The sequence below is a fragment of the Salvia splendens genome, chromosome 9 (assembly GCF_004379255.2).
Source record: "Salvia splendens isolate huo1 chromosome 9, SspV2, whole genome shotgun sequence".
NCBI classification, from domain to species: domain Eukaryota; kingdom Viridiplantae; phylum Streptophyta; class Magnoliopsida; order Lamiales; family Lamiaceae; genus Salvia; species Salvia splendens.
In genome coordinates this window covers 7,103,833-7,119,839 of record NC_056040.1, presented here as the reverse complement: position 1 = coordinate 7,119,839, position 16,007 = coordinate 7,103,833, and the positions used below count along the sequence as shown (strand labels likewise).

Below are 16,007 nucleotides of genomic sequence, written 5' to 3'. Positions count from 1 at the left end.
AACCCTCTATCGGGTGTGTCGGTCGATGTGCCGGAAGAGCTAGATGCACGGTCGTCTTCATTCCAGTCGGTAATGCTTCCGCCTTCACTCTCGACTATCATGTTGTGCATGATTATGCACGCATATATGACATCGGCGATGACTTCCTTGTACCAGAAACGAGCCGGCCCTTTCACAATTGCCCACCGTGATTGGAGCACCCCAAATGCCCGCTCGACATCCTTCCGCGCCGCCTCCTGCTTTTGGGCAAATAAAACCCTCTTCTCACCAATTGGGCAGCTGACCGTCTTTAGGAAAACTGGCCACCGTGGGTAGATGCCATCGGCCATCGTCCGACATTCATTTTAGTTGGATGTAGAGAGAGAATATGTAAAGAGATAGTCGATATGTTCGTATGCACAACTGAATGAGAAACGAGATTTAAATAGAAAATCAAAACCGCGTGCCATCGTCTGAGGCGATCGTCCGCGACCTTCACAATGGGGCGGACGATGGCGCGGACGATCGTCCGCGCTATCCTCCGCGACCGAAGTATAGGGCGCGACTATCGTCCGCGCCCTATAGCACGCACCCGCAATGGGTGCGGACGATGCATGTCGCGGACGATGCGCGCCAATTGGGCATGCCATCGTCCGCCCATTGCGGATGCTCTTATCCATTCATTTATGCTTGATTTTTTGTAAAATCATCAAAATATAGGCAATAGGTGTATTCAGACATCGTATCCATTTATATATATACATTCCTTTTATGCCAGATTTTTTGTATCAAAATATAGGCAATAGGAATAATGTAAATGGATGATTGTAACTTTTGGAGTTAGCTATATTTATGATAAAATCGAGGAGTTGATAAGGCGGTTCTAGATATAGTATCCAATGCGATAAATATCAATGAAGTTTCTAGTAAAATTGTAGATACCACAATCAAATCGAAATTAGAAAAAGTAAATTTGATTCGGTAAAAATTAACTTCAAATTAATGTTCTGCCCTATGCGTAATGGCATGGGATTTAAATATAGGCAAATTTTCATATAATGAGCTTATCTAGATTTCAGATTAATCTTATTACTAAGAGTCATATTCTTTATTTTTCTTAATTATTGTGTATCAAATTCCAATAATGACCCATTCAAGTATAGCAACAGAACCTAGTAATTTTGATTAAGAGAATATGATTGAGTTAGCGTTTAATTAAAACTTCCAATTAGTTACACCCTAGTTAAATTGACGGTTATTTTTGTTACTTGATTTAATTCATTTATGCTTCGACGGGTTATAGTATGTTTATAAACACCCTACTAATCCATGTATATTAAAAAGAAAGTAAATATCTGCTTCAATGATTAAAGAATTTGACAATTACAGCTAAGTCAATAGATTCCATTCAATACATAACAATTCAACTCAAAAAAGTTATTGCTAGTGATTTAGCCCCACCACCAGCACCAGCACCACTACCCCAGCATTATAATACCACATCCTCATATAGTTTTCAATGAAAGAAAGTAAATATCTGCTTCAATGATTAAAGGATTTGACAATTACAGCTAAGTCAATAGATTCAATACATAACAATTCAACTCAAAAAAGTTATTGCTAGTGATTTAGCCCCAGCACCACTACCCCAGCATTATAATACCACATCCTCATATAGTTTTCACACAGTGACACATCATATAAAACTCATTTTAAAATGTAATCTTCATAACCGTGAAAATAAGTAAAAATGAACTTTATTCTGCACGCCACTTGAATTGCGCCATTCACCAAAAGGTGATTGCATTTATGTGACGTTTGGGAGTAACTGTTTCAACTAAAAATGAACTTTTTGTGGAGACAGAAATAAGCAAGAAAAGGTACACTTTAGTTCGAATTAGATTTGTCAAATGGATGGACCCATGATCGGGCTAGTCAAAAAAATGAAGCGGGTTTGGGTTGAGCTACTCGTTGAATTAGAAACGTCGTCTATATATAATCGTTCAGGTTATGCCAATAACCAAATACTCTCGACACATAAATTCGGTATACGCAGTATATATATATATATATATATATTCTCTCGAGCTTAATATGGGGCTTTGCACAAAATTTAGCTACTAAGATTGCCAAAAATGCACTTTGATTGTTCATCCACATTGCTATAAGCCTATCAGTGAGTGAACTGTATCTCATCATAACATATTATTTTCTTTTCTCACCATGTTCATGGTGCCTAAACTTTCTCAACCTGTGCTGTCGCAAATGTTCGTCTTGATCGCAGCCTGGGAAGGCAACATTGTACTGACTTCTCCTCCGCTCCATTGCCACTTTTTCCACTGCTTGCTCCGTTTTCAACAACCACGCTCTCCTCGCTGGTGTCGTCCTCCTTATCTCCCCCTTGTTGGTGGCGTAAGCTCTCTTTGAAGAGCTCTGAGAGCCTCTTCTTCGGAGATGGTTCAGGCACCGGTGGGGGCTTATTGACCGTTGGATTCCCAGAAGAGAATCTGTGGTGGACAGGAGTGCTTCCACGAGACGGGGTGAAATCTGCAACAAATCAACACTGCATTATGTAATGAGACCATATGAGGAGAAGGCTATGATATCCCTGTTTATATAGTATGCTCCCTTATCAAAGGCAGCCATGAAAGAGATTTCGATCAACAACAAAAAGAACACCCTTGAATCAACATATTATGGACTTGGATATCACTACCTCCCCTTAACCACACCAGATTCCGCTAACTGTAAATAAACCGAACCTTGCCTATTGCAATGCACCTTCATCGTATTAACAAGTATGGTCTATGAGATGTAGTCCACTTAGTTCTTGACCCAAATAGTCATAAAGGATCACCTAATCCCCATCTCCCCTTATCATTAGTAAACCTTCACGCAGAATTTTAGTTGATGTGTCTGAATTTCAACTTCACCCAAATGAGGTTCCCACAACTTTTCTATACACGAGATATCAAGATATTATTAGGGGGGCAATGATTTAGCTAAAACAACCACTATCGAGCTCATGCAAAGCCTCAAGAAATTCGTGGGCAATTCCCCCAAAAAGCAGAATCAGTTGTGCAGATGGATGTTACAGAGTAGTAAAGTTTTAACTGTAACAAATCTACACTTTGCTTGTTCTTGATCCAGCAATGTATGGTTGTTTTACAGGCATGCAGCAATCAGTACATGCTAATTAGTAAGTTAACGGAACAAACATATGATATTCAGAGAGATGTATCTTTTACCACCATTCACGCTTAAGAAGTCATCTTCACAATCTGACTCCAACCAAGGCTGGGAGTCGAAGAATGCATCATCTTTGCTGCCTGAAAGAAATTGAAGGCACTTAGATCAGCATCATATACAAAAAATATAGGTTAAAAGTGGCATCAAAACGGCTAATTGTTCGAGTCCATACATTTTCTTATGGGTAGATTAACCAATTTGACTAGATTTCTAACATTATTCACCAACTATAATAAAGCTCCACAAAATCAATCTTTTGAATTATGGAACCAGGAAAGAGGATAACTTTCAAATTCTGGAACAAAATAAAGGGGACATCACAATAAATGTCTCAAGATATGCCCCATCATTGCAAATACATCATCACATAAGAGAGGAATGAGAATATGATATACAAGGCACTGAGAAACTCAATTAACCGAACTGACGGAAAAACACTTCAAAATCTCAATGTTATAACCACTGACACTAGGAACTAAAACAAACTTCAATTTTCTACTCTAAACAAGTCGATAAAAAATATTATTGGACAGAGGTCATCGTATTCAAGTACTAATAAACAAGAAAAACTATCAGAGACAGTCACATTACATCAATTTAAACGAAGAAAATCATCAATAAAAATAACTTGACCCTATGGCCAGCATTGCAGATTTGCATAACAATTGTTGGCAATATTTCAATTACTAGAAGGAATATGTTTCAGCAAGTCAATTACTAGTTGATAATCATTCAAGTCCCCTTAAGAATGAGTTTGCATGATTAGCAGTCAGATGATAGTTCTGTCACTCGTAGGGATGTTTCGTTTGCATTGGATTTGGATGCTACCAGTTCCATAAAAGAAGCTAGACCCCACTGAAGGACATAATGTGCAAGGCCCTACCGAAGAACAAAATGTGCAGTTCCTAAACTTTAGTTGCCTAGCCCTTATCAGACAACAATTATTCATGATGGGGTGGCTATGTAATAAAAATTTTGTTGGTTGCTTTTTGTATTGTTAGTAAAGGGAAAGCACATCTCAAATCTTCAAGAAAAAGCTTCACCTTCAATTCCAACTGGGAAGTAATTCACCTACCAAGAGATTTTCATGATATATCAAATTTGGACTAATTCATTTTGACAGCTCACAATCCTATTTTTTGCATAATTCTTGTTCACCAATTTGCAATTTAAAAAGTGACTCGTCAACAATACAAAGGTCGTCAAACAAGCACCGTCAGATCCATTTATTTGGACGATTTGGATCATCTTTCCAACATTTTTCCTTCACAAGATTGATAGTACTACCTATCTAGTTGGATCAGGATTTTAAATCATTAATCACAACATACAAACAAGTTGATCTAATTAATCGGCACTATATAGATACTTTAATGCAAGAATCTTGGAGCATGAATGTTCCAACATAATTCAGTTATAAGTTAAAAATCATTTCCTTTATGCAGAATCTTGGCTCACATAGCTCTATGATTCCATAAAAATAATCATTGAAAGGGAATCAATGATCAATCAATGGAAATGTAACAAGTAATACTCCCATTACCCAACTTTTATTTAAAGAATTTATTGTCACAGTCATGCTGAGCTCCACCCACCATGCCAAGTTAAACACTCACCTAAAAAAATTATGGTTAATGAGAAATAGGTAAAGGTTAAATATAAGGTCACTTGCAATAAGTTGGTTGGATAGTAGGCTGCAGACCACCTGACAATCACACAATTAATATTTATATTATATGTACCTTTCATCCCAAGAAGATATTTTGTGTGTCTTCAATTATGCATTAACATATATGGTGGTTATCCATAATGTTCCTCTACTACATAAATTATTAATAAGGACTGATAGTATCTAGTAACTTTCAAATTTAAATTATCAATTCAGAAAACACAAACTGAATGTAATAACTTGGTAGTATAATCTAACTGCACTGATTGTATGAAGACAAATTTCCAACAAAGCAATGTCCATATGCAGCAAGGAAGAAGGCCAAGTCCACGTTAGCATTATTAACCGCGTACAGACAAAGACTGATCTGTGTGGTGCCTAATTCAACATGTTATTTATTCCAAGGACAAAGGAACAACTTACTCTTTATCGCAACTTCAAACTGATAACCGACTCAAGCAAACTTTTCTCCCACATTCCGCTTCATCAATCCCGCTATCCTGATGGACGATTTTCACAAGTTATCAGAAGCTGAAGCAGTAATAAATACACCAAGGCAAGAAGAACACGAGGAAGAAGTCGACCCTGAAAGAAGCACGTTGCATCGGCCTCTGCTCAAAGAAAATCAAACACTTTCTTCAAACTCTATAGCCGTAGTTGGAGTTGGAGCGAAGGTTTCTCACATAGAGAGCTTGGACTATGAGTAAGGAGATTTTCATCATTCTCCCATGCCCTTTCTTGTGTTCACATTTACTTGAATCTTCTCTTCTGACTGGTTTAGGATCAATGAAAACGATCTGTTTAAGCAAGACTGGAGAAGCAGATCGAAAAAAGACATACTGCAGTACATCTTCTCCAAATGGTTGCTGGCATTCCTTATTGGGCTGCTAACAGGGCTGATAGCCACCCTCATCAATCTCGCGGTCGAAAATATTGCAGGATACAAACTTCTAGTTGTCGTTGAATACATCGAGCAGAAAAGGTACAGTCACATACCTTCTGGCAAGTGTGTGTTTAGTGTTTCAAATGTCTTGATCATACCTGCGTAGAGATATTGCCTGGATGATGGAACTTGTAATTTAGGATTGCTTCAATCTTGATGGTCGCAGATACCTAATGGGATTCGTATATATTGCTGTGGCAAACCTTCTCCTAACTGTGGTGGCTTCCGTTCTCTGTGTCTGTTTTGCACCTACAGCAGCAGGACCAGGGATTCCTGAAATAAAAGCTTATCTCAATGGAATTGACACCCCCAATATGTTTGGGGCAGCACCATTGTTTGTGAAGGTGCCCTTTTATACAGAAAATTTAGCATCTCATATCATTGATCATGTTGAGTCACAGTACCATCACATCAGCCTTAACTATCCAGCACTCCCATGAACTTTTTCTTTCAGCCTTATTTCTATGGACACCAAATTTTGGACTGTATATATATAATCTACTTAAATTAGGAACAGTTTCAGAAAGGTTATCAAGTAATACTAATAAAGGGAATATAAAATTATATAGGTAGAATCAAATAAAAAAAATTCCCTAAGTATTAATCAATTTGGACCATTGATCTTTTTAAAACTTTTTTTTTCCTTGAGTTAGCTTGCTTGACCCACGAGGCAAGATGAGAAGCCATCATGATGAACTTATTTTCCTCCGTATTTGTGTATCACACTAGTGCCACTCTAGCTATCACTGATATGCCAAAAGCTAGGAAAAATACCATCTTGTTAGCTGAGAGGTGTGCTACTCGCATCATCACAGATCATTGGAAGCATTGGAGCAGTTTCTGCTGGATTAGATCTTGGGAAAGAAGGTCCTCTGGTGCACATTGGTTGCTGCATTGCATCCCTATTGGGTCAAGGTGGTCCAGACAACTACCGCGTCAAATGGCGTTGGCTAAGATATTTCAACAATGACAGGGACAGACGTGATCTAATCACATGCGGCTCTTCAGCTGGAGTCTGTGCTGCTTTCAGGTCCCCAGTTGGTGGTGTCCTATTTGCTCTTGAGGAGGTGGCGACGTGGTGGAGAAGTGCTCTTCTTTGGAGAACCTTTTTCAGTACCGCTGTTGTGGTTGTAATTCTTAGGGCCTTCATAGAGTACTGCAAATCTGGAAACTGCGGCTTATTTGGGAGAGGAGGCTTGATCATGTTTGACGTGAGCGGTGTTTCTGTAACATACCACCTAACCGACGTCATCCCTGTTGTTGTCAGAGGAATTCTTGGGGGGGTCTTGGGAAGCCTCTACAACCACTTTCTCCATAAGGTCCTCAAGGTCTACATATCATTGATCATGTTGAGTCACAGTACCATCACATCAGCCTTAACTATCCAGCACTCCCATGAACTTTTTCTTTCAGCCTTATTTCTATGGACACCAAATTTTGGACTGTATATATATAATCTACTTAAATTAGGAACAGTTTCAGAAAGGTTATCAAGTAATACTAATAAAGGGAATATAAAATTATATAGGTAGAATCAAATAAAAAAAATTCCCTGAATTAAGTATTAATCAATTTGGACCATTGATCTTTTTAAAACTTTTTTTTTCCTTGAGTTAGCTTGCTTGACCCACGAGGCAAGATGAGAAGCCATCATGATGAACTTATTTTCCTCCGTATTTGTGTATCACACTAGTGCCACTCTAGCTATCACTGATATGCCAAAAGCTAGGAAAAATACCATCTTGTTAGCTGAGAGGTGTGCTACTCGCATCATCACAGATCATTGGAAGCATTGGAGCAGTTTCTGCTGGATTAGATCTTGGGAAAGAAGGTCCTCTGGTGCACATTGGTTGCTGCATTGCATCCCTATTGGGTCAAGGTGGTCCAGACAACTACCGCGTCAAATGGCGTTGGCTAAGATATTTCAACAATGACAGGGACAGACGTGATCTAATCACATGCGGCTCTTCAGCTGGAGTCTGTGCTGCTTTCAGGTCCCCAGTTGGTGGTGTCCTATTTGCTCTTGAGGAGGTGGCGACGTGGTGGAGAAGTGCTCTTCTTTGGAGAACCTTTTTCAGTACCGCTGTTGTGGTTGTAATTCTTAGGGCCTTCATAGAGTACTGCAAATCTGGAAACTGCGGCTTATTTGGGAGAGGAGGCTTGATCATGTTTGACGTGAGCGGTGTTTCTGTAACATACCACCTAACCGACATCATCCCTGTTGTTGTCATAGGAATTCTTGGGGGGGTCTTGGGAAGCCTCTACAACCACTTTCTCCATAAGGTCCTCAAGGTCTACAATATCATAAATGAGTAAGCACCATAAGTAACTTGTACTTGCCTGACTATATGAAGGTCTTTCTTCAATATTTAAAACTATCCGAACTGTCCTCTGATGTTCCTGTTTTCCAAGTCAAATTTAAATCAAATGTATCAGAAATGCTAACATTGAGGCAATTTTGCAGGAAGGGAAAACTGCCTAAACTTCTTCTCAGTCTGAGTGTATCCCTTTTCACTTCTATATGCATGTTCGGGCTTCCTTTTCTAGCAAAGTGCAGACCATGTGATCCCGCCCTACTGGATATGGATGTCCCACAACAGGTGGAACAGGAAACTTCAAAAAATTCAACTGCCCAGCAGGCTACTACAATGACCTAGCCACTCTTCTCATTACCACCAATGATGAAGCTGTTCGGAACATTTTCTCCATAAACACTTCTGATGAGTTCCATATTTTCTCTCTCATTCTCTTCTTCATACTATATTGTATACTGGGACTCATCACCTTTGGTATTGCCGTCCCATCTGGTCTCTTCCTCCCTATCATACTCATGGGTTCTGCTTATGGTCGTATTCTAGGCATTATCATGGAACCATACACGAAAATTGATCAGGGCCTCTATGCTGTTCTTGCAGCTGCCTCTCTTATGGCTGGTTCCATGAGAATGACTGTTTCCCTGTGTGTCATATTCCTTGAGCTCACCAACAACCTTCTCTTGCTCCCCATTACAATGATAGTTATTCTAATTGCAAAAACAGTAGGCGACTGCTTCAATCCAAGCATTTATGACATAATACTGGAACTAAAAGGACAACCTTTCTTGGACGCGCATCCTGAGCCATGGATGAGGAATATTACAGTTGGTGAGCTCGCTCATCACAAGCCAGCAGTAGTCACCCTAAGTGGAATTGAGAAGGTTGGTCGAATTGTGGAAGTACTAAAAAATACCACACACAATGGTTTCCCAGTCGTAGTTATAGGAGTGGTTCTGCCAATGGGGCCACCAAATGATGTGGCTGAACTCCATGGCCTGGTCTTGAGAGCTCATCTCATTTTAGTGCTGAAGAAAAAATGGTTCCTGCAAGAAAGAAGAAGAGCAGAAGATTGGGAAGTGAGACAGAATTTCACTTCCATGGAATTGGCTGAAAGGGGAGGCAAGGTTGATGAGGTTAGAGTAACCAAGGATGAAATGGAGATGTTTGTTGATTTACATCCCTTGACCAACACGACTCCATACACGGTGGTCGAAAGCATGTCAGTCGCCAAGGCAATGGTGCTCTTCAGGCAATTAGGGCTCCGCCACATGCTTATCATACCCAAATATCAAGCAGCTGGGGTAAGTTTAAACTGCAATTTTTCGTATTTCTGACTCAAAATGAAGACATGGATGTATTGCTAAAGTCCATGCCTGAACATCTACTACAAAAATATGGTAGCAGATCATTGTTTACATATCCATCCCAATTGTTTTCATTTCACTAAAAGAAAATTGATAACTATAGGATAAACATACGATACTTAAGAAATATGATGCAGGTAGAAATAAACATATCTAACCTGTTGTTTTGACCCTTCAAACAGGTGCATCCTCTGGTGGGAATTTTGACAAGACAGGACTTGAGAGCCCACAACATTTTGAGTGCATTTCCTCAATTGGAAAAGTCAGCTGGAAATAAAAGGGGACATTGATCTTCAAGACTTCAACACAATTGCTCATTCACTTTCCAGATACATCAAAATTCTTCTTTTAATTTTCCCATCATTTTGTTGCATAATTCATTCTATAATCCATATGCATAGAATATACAAAGGGGTGTAGATTGTTTATCACGATACAAATGTTAATCGTACATCATTTATAATTCATCACATCTCTTTGATCAATCTATCTATATATACAATGTTGCTCAAAATAGCAGTTATATAATGACACAAGATTGAAATGTTTTGTCATTCAGAGCTCATTTAACAAAATTTCTCCAAATCTTTGTCTGGATCACATATATGGATGTAGAAGTGCTCCTCAAGCCAGTCTTTTCTTTTTCCCAGATTTTTTTCTCTTTACTTTTACTCCAGAGCCTCTCTTGAACACAGCCAGGACCTCAATACTGCACATATAAGGACACCCCGCTAGATTAGTCACTTGTAAAGAAGATAACTCGCTTACAAGAGCAGTTCAAAGACCACATCTTCAGGTTTAGCACATGACCTCATAAACTGACTTTTATCGCCTATGTACTCAGTACAAAATTTCTAAGATAAGCTCAATCTTATAGTCCATCTCAGATTAACCTCATTAAAGTATGCTCCAAAAGTATCTGGTAACATACACTCTTATCTTTACCAGTACACTACATAACTAGGCATTCTATTTGCTTCATGTTTATATTATTACTCTTGATACATAGAGACGCAGGCAACACGTCACAAAAAAGGCATTCTCATCGGTGTGATATGGTAGGGCAGCTAACATTTTGAGTTCAATAAATTATATACACTGGTTTCAGTAATTTTATACCCCCCGGTGAAATAATAGGAAAAGGGACACGGGGACTCCCGATAAGAAGGGGAAACATAAATATATATAGAGAGGGAGGGGGGAGAGAGAAAGACCTCTGTGTTCCAGGAAAAAAATTGAAACCATGCGCCTTGGTCAGTTCCCATGCCCTACTAGAGAGCAGAGATTTGCAATCCTGTAGGTAAAATGCAGGATTATAAACTCGAAATAATAGTGACAGGTTTCCAAAGCCAACAACTAAAGGTTTTAATAAAATTTAGAAATATCAAATATATTTCGAACTTGGTTTAGTAATGCTGAAGCTCTGGGCGCAACAATATTGAATACTACCTAAAAGGTAGAAACTACCTTTTTGAAACTATCCCATCCACAGCTGATATATATAAGAGTTTGTGGCAGTGACGGAGCTTCATCTTGAGCCATCTGGCCATTACTTTGCACAGAAGTCTCTCTTTCTCGAAGAACCCATGGTCTCTTTTCCATTTTGACCTTTTTCTCAGAGCTGAAATAATATGTTAAAAGTATGTACAATAATAAAAAGCAACAATTCACATGGCTTTGAAGTACTCTTTTCAAGCAATCCCTAAGATTTTCATCATAGCCCTACCTGTTTCTCTTCATGAATGCCACAGACTGCAAAGCACCAAGCAGAGATGGATCTAGCCCTTTCCTAGGAGGGTCAACCACAACGACATCGGATCCCAGTAGCCAAGTGTGTGGTTCCTGAAAATTTGTGGTAACTGATAAAATGAACCCATATGCTGCAGCATTGTTTTTTGAATAGCAGTTCAAATGTACTGCAAGGTGTGTGCTAGGATCAGACTGAGCTCCAATTCATTAACTTCATGTCATCATGTGCACGAGAATTAGCTGGTAATTGCTGTTAAGTATAAACATATTTTGACTAAGATAGGGAATGAGGGTCAAAATGTACTTTTGAGGTATCTGCTTGATGCCAGCTGATGCTACTCTCCTCATCAATTTGTAATCGAGAAGCTGTCTTTTCAAAAGAATGCTTTGCTTCTTTATTCACCTCCACACATTTCACAGACCTGTTAATATGAAAAATTTTGTAACAAAATGCTGTGCCTAGTTACTCATTTAATTAATGACAAGTAAAACCTCAAATATCAATTCCACCTGCACTTCCTTGTGGCAGCTAAAGACAAACCAATCACCCCAGCACCAGCATAAAGATCAACAACTGACGCTCCATAAGGGACGTATTTTTGAAGTTTACGGAGTAAAGAATCAAAAGCCTGCAAAAGTTCCAGGGAATAGGTCAATCATATTCTAGTAACGCATGTACAATTTCGGTTGTCTAAGGAACAAACTTTCATATTAGTCGCTCAACTTTATGCAGCCACAATATGTAGCAAGCAGCACACTTTCAGTAAAAAAAAGAGGCACATGTGAAAGTAAAATTATCATTTTCATTGAATAAAGAAATTATATGAGCGTTTACTATATCCGAACCCGTGTATTTGCTTGCCCGAAGCTTGAGGAGGCTATTGAAACATCAATTCCTCCAACATGCTCCCAGAAGTCTGACTCCCCTAAAAGATGTCTCCATCTGTTCCCAAAAATAACCTGTACCAGCGCCAGAGAATTTGGGTACTGAGAGAATGTTTATTTGACTATGTATCTGTTTGATTATGTTAAGCAGCTGTTCTCTTGAGCAAATATAGGTAAAGATAGATTATCACGAATTTCCATGTCTGTCAAGAATGACTTAGTATCATTACAAAACAAAGACTGGGCTGACATGTTAATAAGTGTTATTAAATCAAATAACTTCAGTAGATACAGGCATAAGCATTGTGAACAATGGAGGCTTTCAGAGAGAAAATATGAAGATATAAACATGTGTACAAGTATATGCAAGTGTCTTCCTAACAGTTTGCACTTCCTTAATTTAGATTAAGCTGTCAACATGATTTGTATATTTTTCAGATACCTTTCTCATACTCTCAAAGGTATTTCAAATAACATATGCTAACTCACAGAATTGGGAGTTGATGATGAATATTAGCTGTTGATCTAAGTCAAATTTTAAGACTTGATTTCGTCAGATATGATTGCTCATCATTAAAAGAAAAAAAGATGTGACTTGTGAGATACTGAAGACTCAAAGTCTCAAAATATCATATCATAGTTGGATCAACATCTTATAGGTTATCTCTACAAAAACATAATTGGTCGCTACATTTACATTCATCCAGGAAGAAAAGATTTATTCCCCATATGCAGGTAAACAAGGAAAACACTATTCAAAATTCCCCACATTCAAAAAGGAAACCCTATCCCATAGGGATATCTCCTGTCAAGCAGTCTTGTTCTACTTTCTCCACTTTAAAAGTCAATATGAGAACGACTAATAGGTAACCAAAGATGGGCCTTAGAAATCCAGAGCAGCTATTATAACCATTGCATGAATATAAAATATCATAAAATCAAAATAAAGTGTGTGAAGAATGATTTGACACAAAAATAGTACGGTGAACTCTATTGTATTCACCAGGCTTACAATGCAACCAAACAAATACTTTATGTAAAACTTTCATGGGAAAAACTCACATTGCTTGTCGATGTCTGAAAGTTAGCCCAAACAGAATGAATCAAATGTAGTTCCCTCCTTGGCCCCCCTTTTCTCCACATGTACTATCATTCGGATATCCATCAATAGTAGTAGAAAGGATTTTTATACACCAAAGTGCCAGTAAAATAATTAAATTAATCTTACATAGGCCAAGGCATTTAACTTTGCAAAACTAGTCGAATTCTCACTTCTATCATTCCACACCAAAGCAACTTGCACCTTACCTGTTATATTTTCATGAAATCCATAAGCTCAATAATCAACTAAGCCACAATCTATAATGAAATATACACCGACCATTTTTATATCTTTCTGAGGCAGGAAGAGAAGTGTTGTATGTTGTGACAGCCATCTAACCGGTGCAATTTGTTTCCATGAAAGAAAATGTTAGTACCCTCCATCAACAAGTGCTGAGGAGGAATCCACTTCATATTCTAGGAAAATGAAGGAATGGATTATACATTTCCATTAAATACATCACCTGGACATATCTTAATTCACCCATTCCTCCGTCTTCATCATAGGGCTCAATATTAAGTTCGTCCATTCCTTAAAGAAGTACACAAAGCGGGCACCATTGGCAACATTTAACGGAAAAGGTAATTCAAGAGGTTTATTCTAAGCTGATATAGAGTCTCACCTTGCTTGAGCAGGTCAACAGCTGCATTGATGCTCGGATGATGAGCTACAGAAAGAAAACTCGTCAGCCATACAAATAACAAACACAATGTTGTAGCCGTTTATATATAGAAAACCAAAAGAAAGCAACGGATATAGGTTAAATTGGTCATTATTTGACCTTTGCATTCAGGAATATCAACCACATTATGAGTGCCCTCTTCATAAAGACCAATTAAAGGTTTCATAGATGAGCCTCGAACTGCAAGCTTGGCACGACACCTCCATCCCCACTGAAGCTCACAGGAAGAGGATTTGATAGGGTTTGTCTTAGGCTCCTCGTGAGTGAGCAGTAGAGGCGCCGACGCCGTCTGCGGAGAAAATCTGGTTGTTGTGGATGGTGAGGCGGTGCAGCGTGTGACAAAAGTGAAGGAGGGTGGCGGGGCACGTGCGGGAAGCGAGAGGAAGCTTACGACGGCGGCCATGAGTTTGAGCTGCGGCTGAACTGCTCGTGGCGGGAAGCATGGTGATATAGATTTTCCGATGTCCATTATCTATTTCATGAAATCGCTCTTTGCGCGGTCGGATATGTTATGCGATTTATGGTTAAACCTTTAATTTATTAACGTATTTCTTTTATTTGAACGGATTACGTTAAATAAAAAGAAAAAAAAAAGGAATTCATAAACTGTTTTGGATATTTTTTCAATTACTAGCTACGGCTTGTGAGGGGAGCTTCTCAATGATGCACAAGTGTTCGACGAAATGCTGAGCAGAATCTTGCCCACACCCTGTCAGCAAAACCAAAATATGCAGCCCTCCACCTGTCCTTGACAACCAAAGAACCACAAATCCCCCAAAGAACCACAAATCCCCCAGCTGAAACTAACACCCACAGCTTCTCGTATCTATCTTCTTCACCATCACCTTCTTCTCCACCGTCCACATCTGGAAACGGACCGCTATCACATCGCGGCAATGGAGCACCACACAGAAACTCGTTACCTTCATAGATTGACGGATCATTGAATGTCTCGAACTGATTACCAGTTGGAATCTGCCCGGACAGATTATTATTCGACAAGTTCAAGTGGTTCAAGAAAGTTAGCGACGCCATGGTCAGTGGAATTGGCCCCCAAAGTTGATTGCTTGACAAGTCCAACGTCTCAATCCGTTCCAATTTGTCGATATCAGTAGGGATTCTCCCAATTAGGTGATTCCTCGACAGGTTTAGGGTTCCCACTTTGAATAGGGCCGTGATTTCTTGAGGATTTTCTCCGGAAAATTTGTTTATCGAGAGATCAATGCTGTTGACAAGATACAATATAGAGTCATACTGCAGTAATCTTCCCTTGGCAACCAGCTGCACCCGCCCTTGGTAAAGCTGATCAGTGTCTTCGGGTGTCAAGTCTCTCTGAAACCAGCTGAGGTTCTTGAAACAGGCAGGAATTGACCCTGACAGTGCGTTTTTCGATAAGTCCAGTATGTGTAGGACTGAGAGATTGCATATTTGTGAAGGGATGTTCCTTTTGAACGAGTTGTTTCTCAGGCGTAGGATTAGCAGTGATGTCATCTCAGCTCCAACCCAAGGCGGGATAGCTCCAGACAACGCATTGTCACCTAGATCAATGCTGACTAGCTCTGTGCAGTTGCTCAAGCTGGAGGGTATTTGGGAAGAAAGGATGTTGCTTGAGAGCATCAAGAATTTGAGAGCATGTAGGAATCCTAGGGAAGAAGGAATTCTGCCGGTCAGACTGTTGTTTGAGGCGTCGACATTGTAAAGCATTGGTATGCTGGAGAATACATCAGGGATTTGCCCCTGCAGGTTGTTGCTTGAGATGACTAAAGTGGTTAGTTGTGTCATATTTCTTATGGAAGATGGGATTGTGCCACTTAGACTGTTTCTTGAGATGTCCAAGTCTGTGAGACGCAATGCTGTCCCAATATCCCGTGGAATGGCCCCGGAGAATGTGTTGTTCCTCAAATACAACGAGGTCACATTGCTTGACCAGAGTGGGAGAAGTCCCTCGACGCTATTTTCACTCAGATAAACGTTGGATTCACTGCTGAACCTTAACTTCTTGGAACTTCTTGGGAACCTGTCCATGCAGTTGGTTGTTTGCGACATCGAGTTCTTGCAGCTGCAAATCCA

The 16,007-nt window shown here is 39.4% G+C and overlaps 2 protein-coding genes, 1 long non-coding RNA gene and 1 pseudogene across 3 annotated transcripts; 1 reads left to right on the top strand and 3 right to left on the bottom strand.

Annotated features, from left to right (window-relative positions):
- LOC121749543 overlaps window positions 1-10,031 on the top strand; it is a 34,745-nt pseudogene extending 24,714 nt beyond the window's left edge.
- LOC121749549 lies at window positions 2,466-5,455 on the bottom strand. Its single transcript, XR_006039639.1, has 3 exons — window positions 5,321-5,455; window positions 3,228-3,308; window positions 2,466-2,526 (listed from the first exon to the last, which is right to left on the bottom strand). It is a non-coding gene; the product is annotated as an uncharacterized LOC121749549 (long non-coding RNA).
- Window positions 9,923-14,532, bottom strand: LOC121749546 (uncharacterized RNA methyltransferase pc1998-like). The gene is made up of 13 exons (XM_042144112.1): window positions 14,037-14,532; window positions 13,878-13,922; window positions 13,719-13,786; window positions 13,535-13,589; window positions 13,382-13,461; window positions 13,216-13,299; window positions 12,115-12,228; window positions 11,779-11,897; window positions 11,573-11,690; window positions 11,246-11,361; window positions 10,987-11,140; window positions 10,734-10,813; window positions 9,923-10,228 (listed from the first exon to the last, which is right to left on the bottom strand). Exons 1-13 carry the CDS (start codon window positions 14,404-14,406, stop codon window positions 10,144-10,146), a joined length of 1,488 nt encoding a protein of 495 aa, XP_042000046.1. The 5' UTR covers window positions 14,407-14,532; the 3' UTR covers window positions 9,923-10,143.
- A 62-nt stretch (window positions 14,533-14,594) lies between these two features.
- LOC121749075 (receptor-like protein EIX2) lies at window positions 14,595-15,983 on the bottom strand. Its single transcript, XM_042143688.1, has one exon. It carries the CDS (start codon window positions 15,981-15,983, stop codon window positions 14,595-14,597), a length of 1,389 nt encoding a protein of 462 aa, XP_041999622.1.
- Window positions 15,984-16,007: the final 24 nt, after the last annotated feature.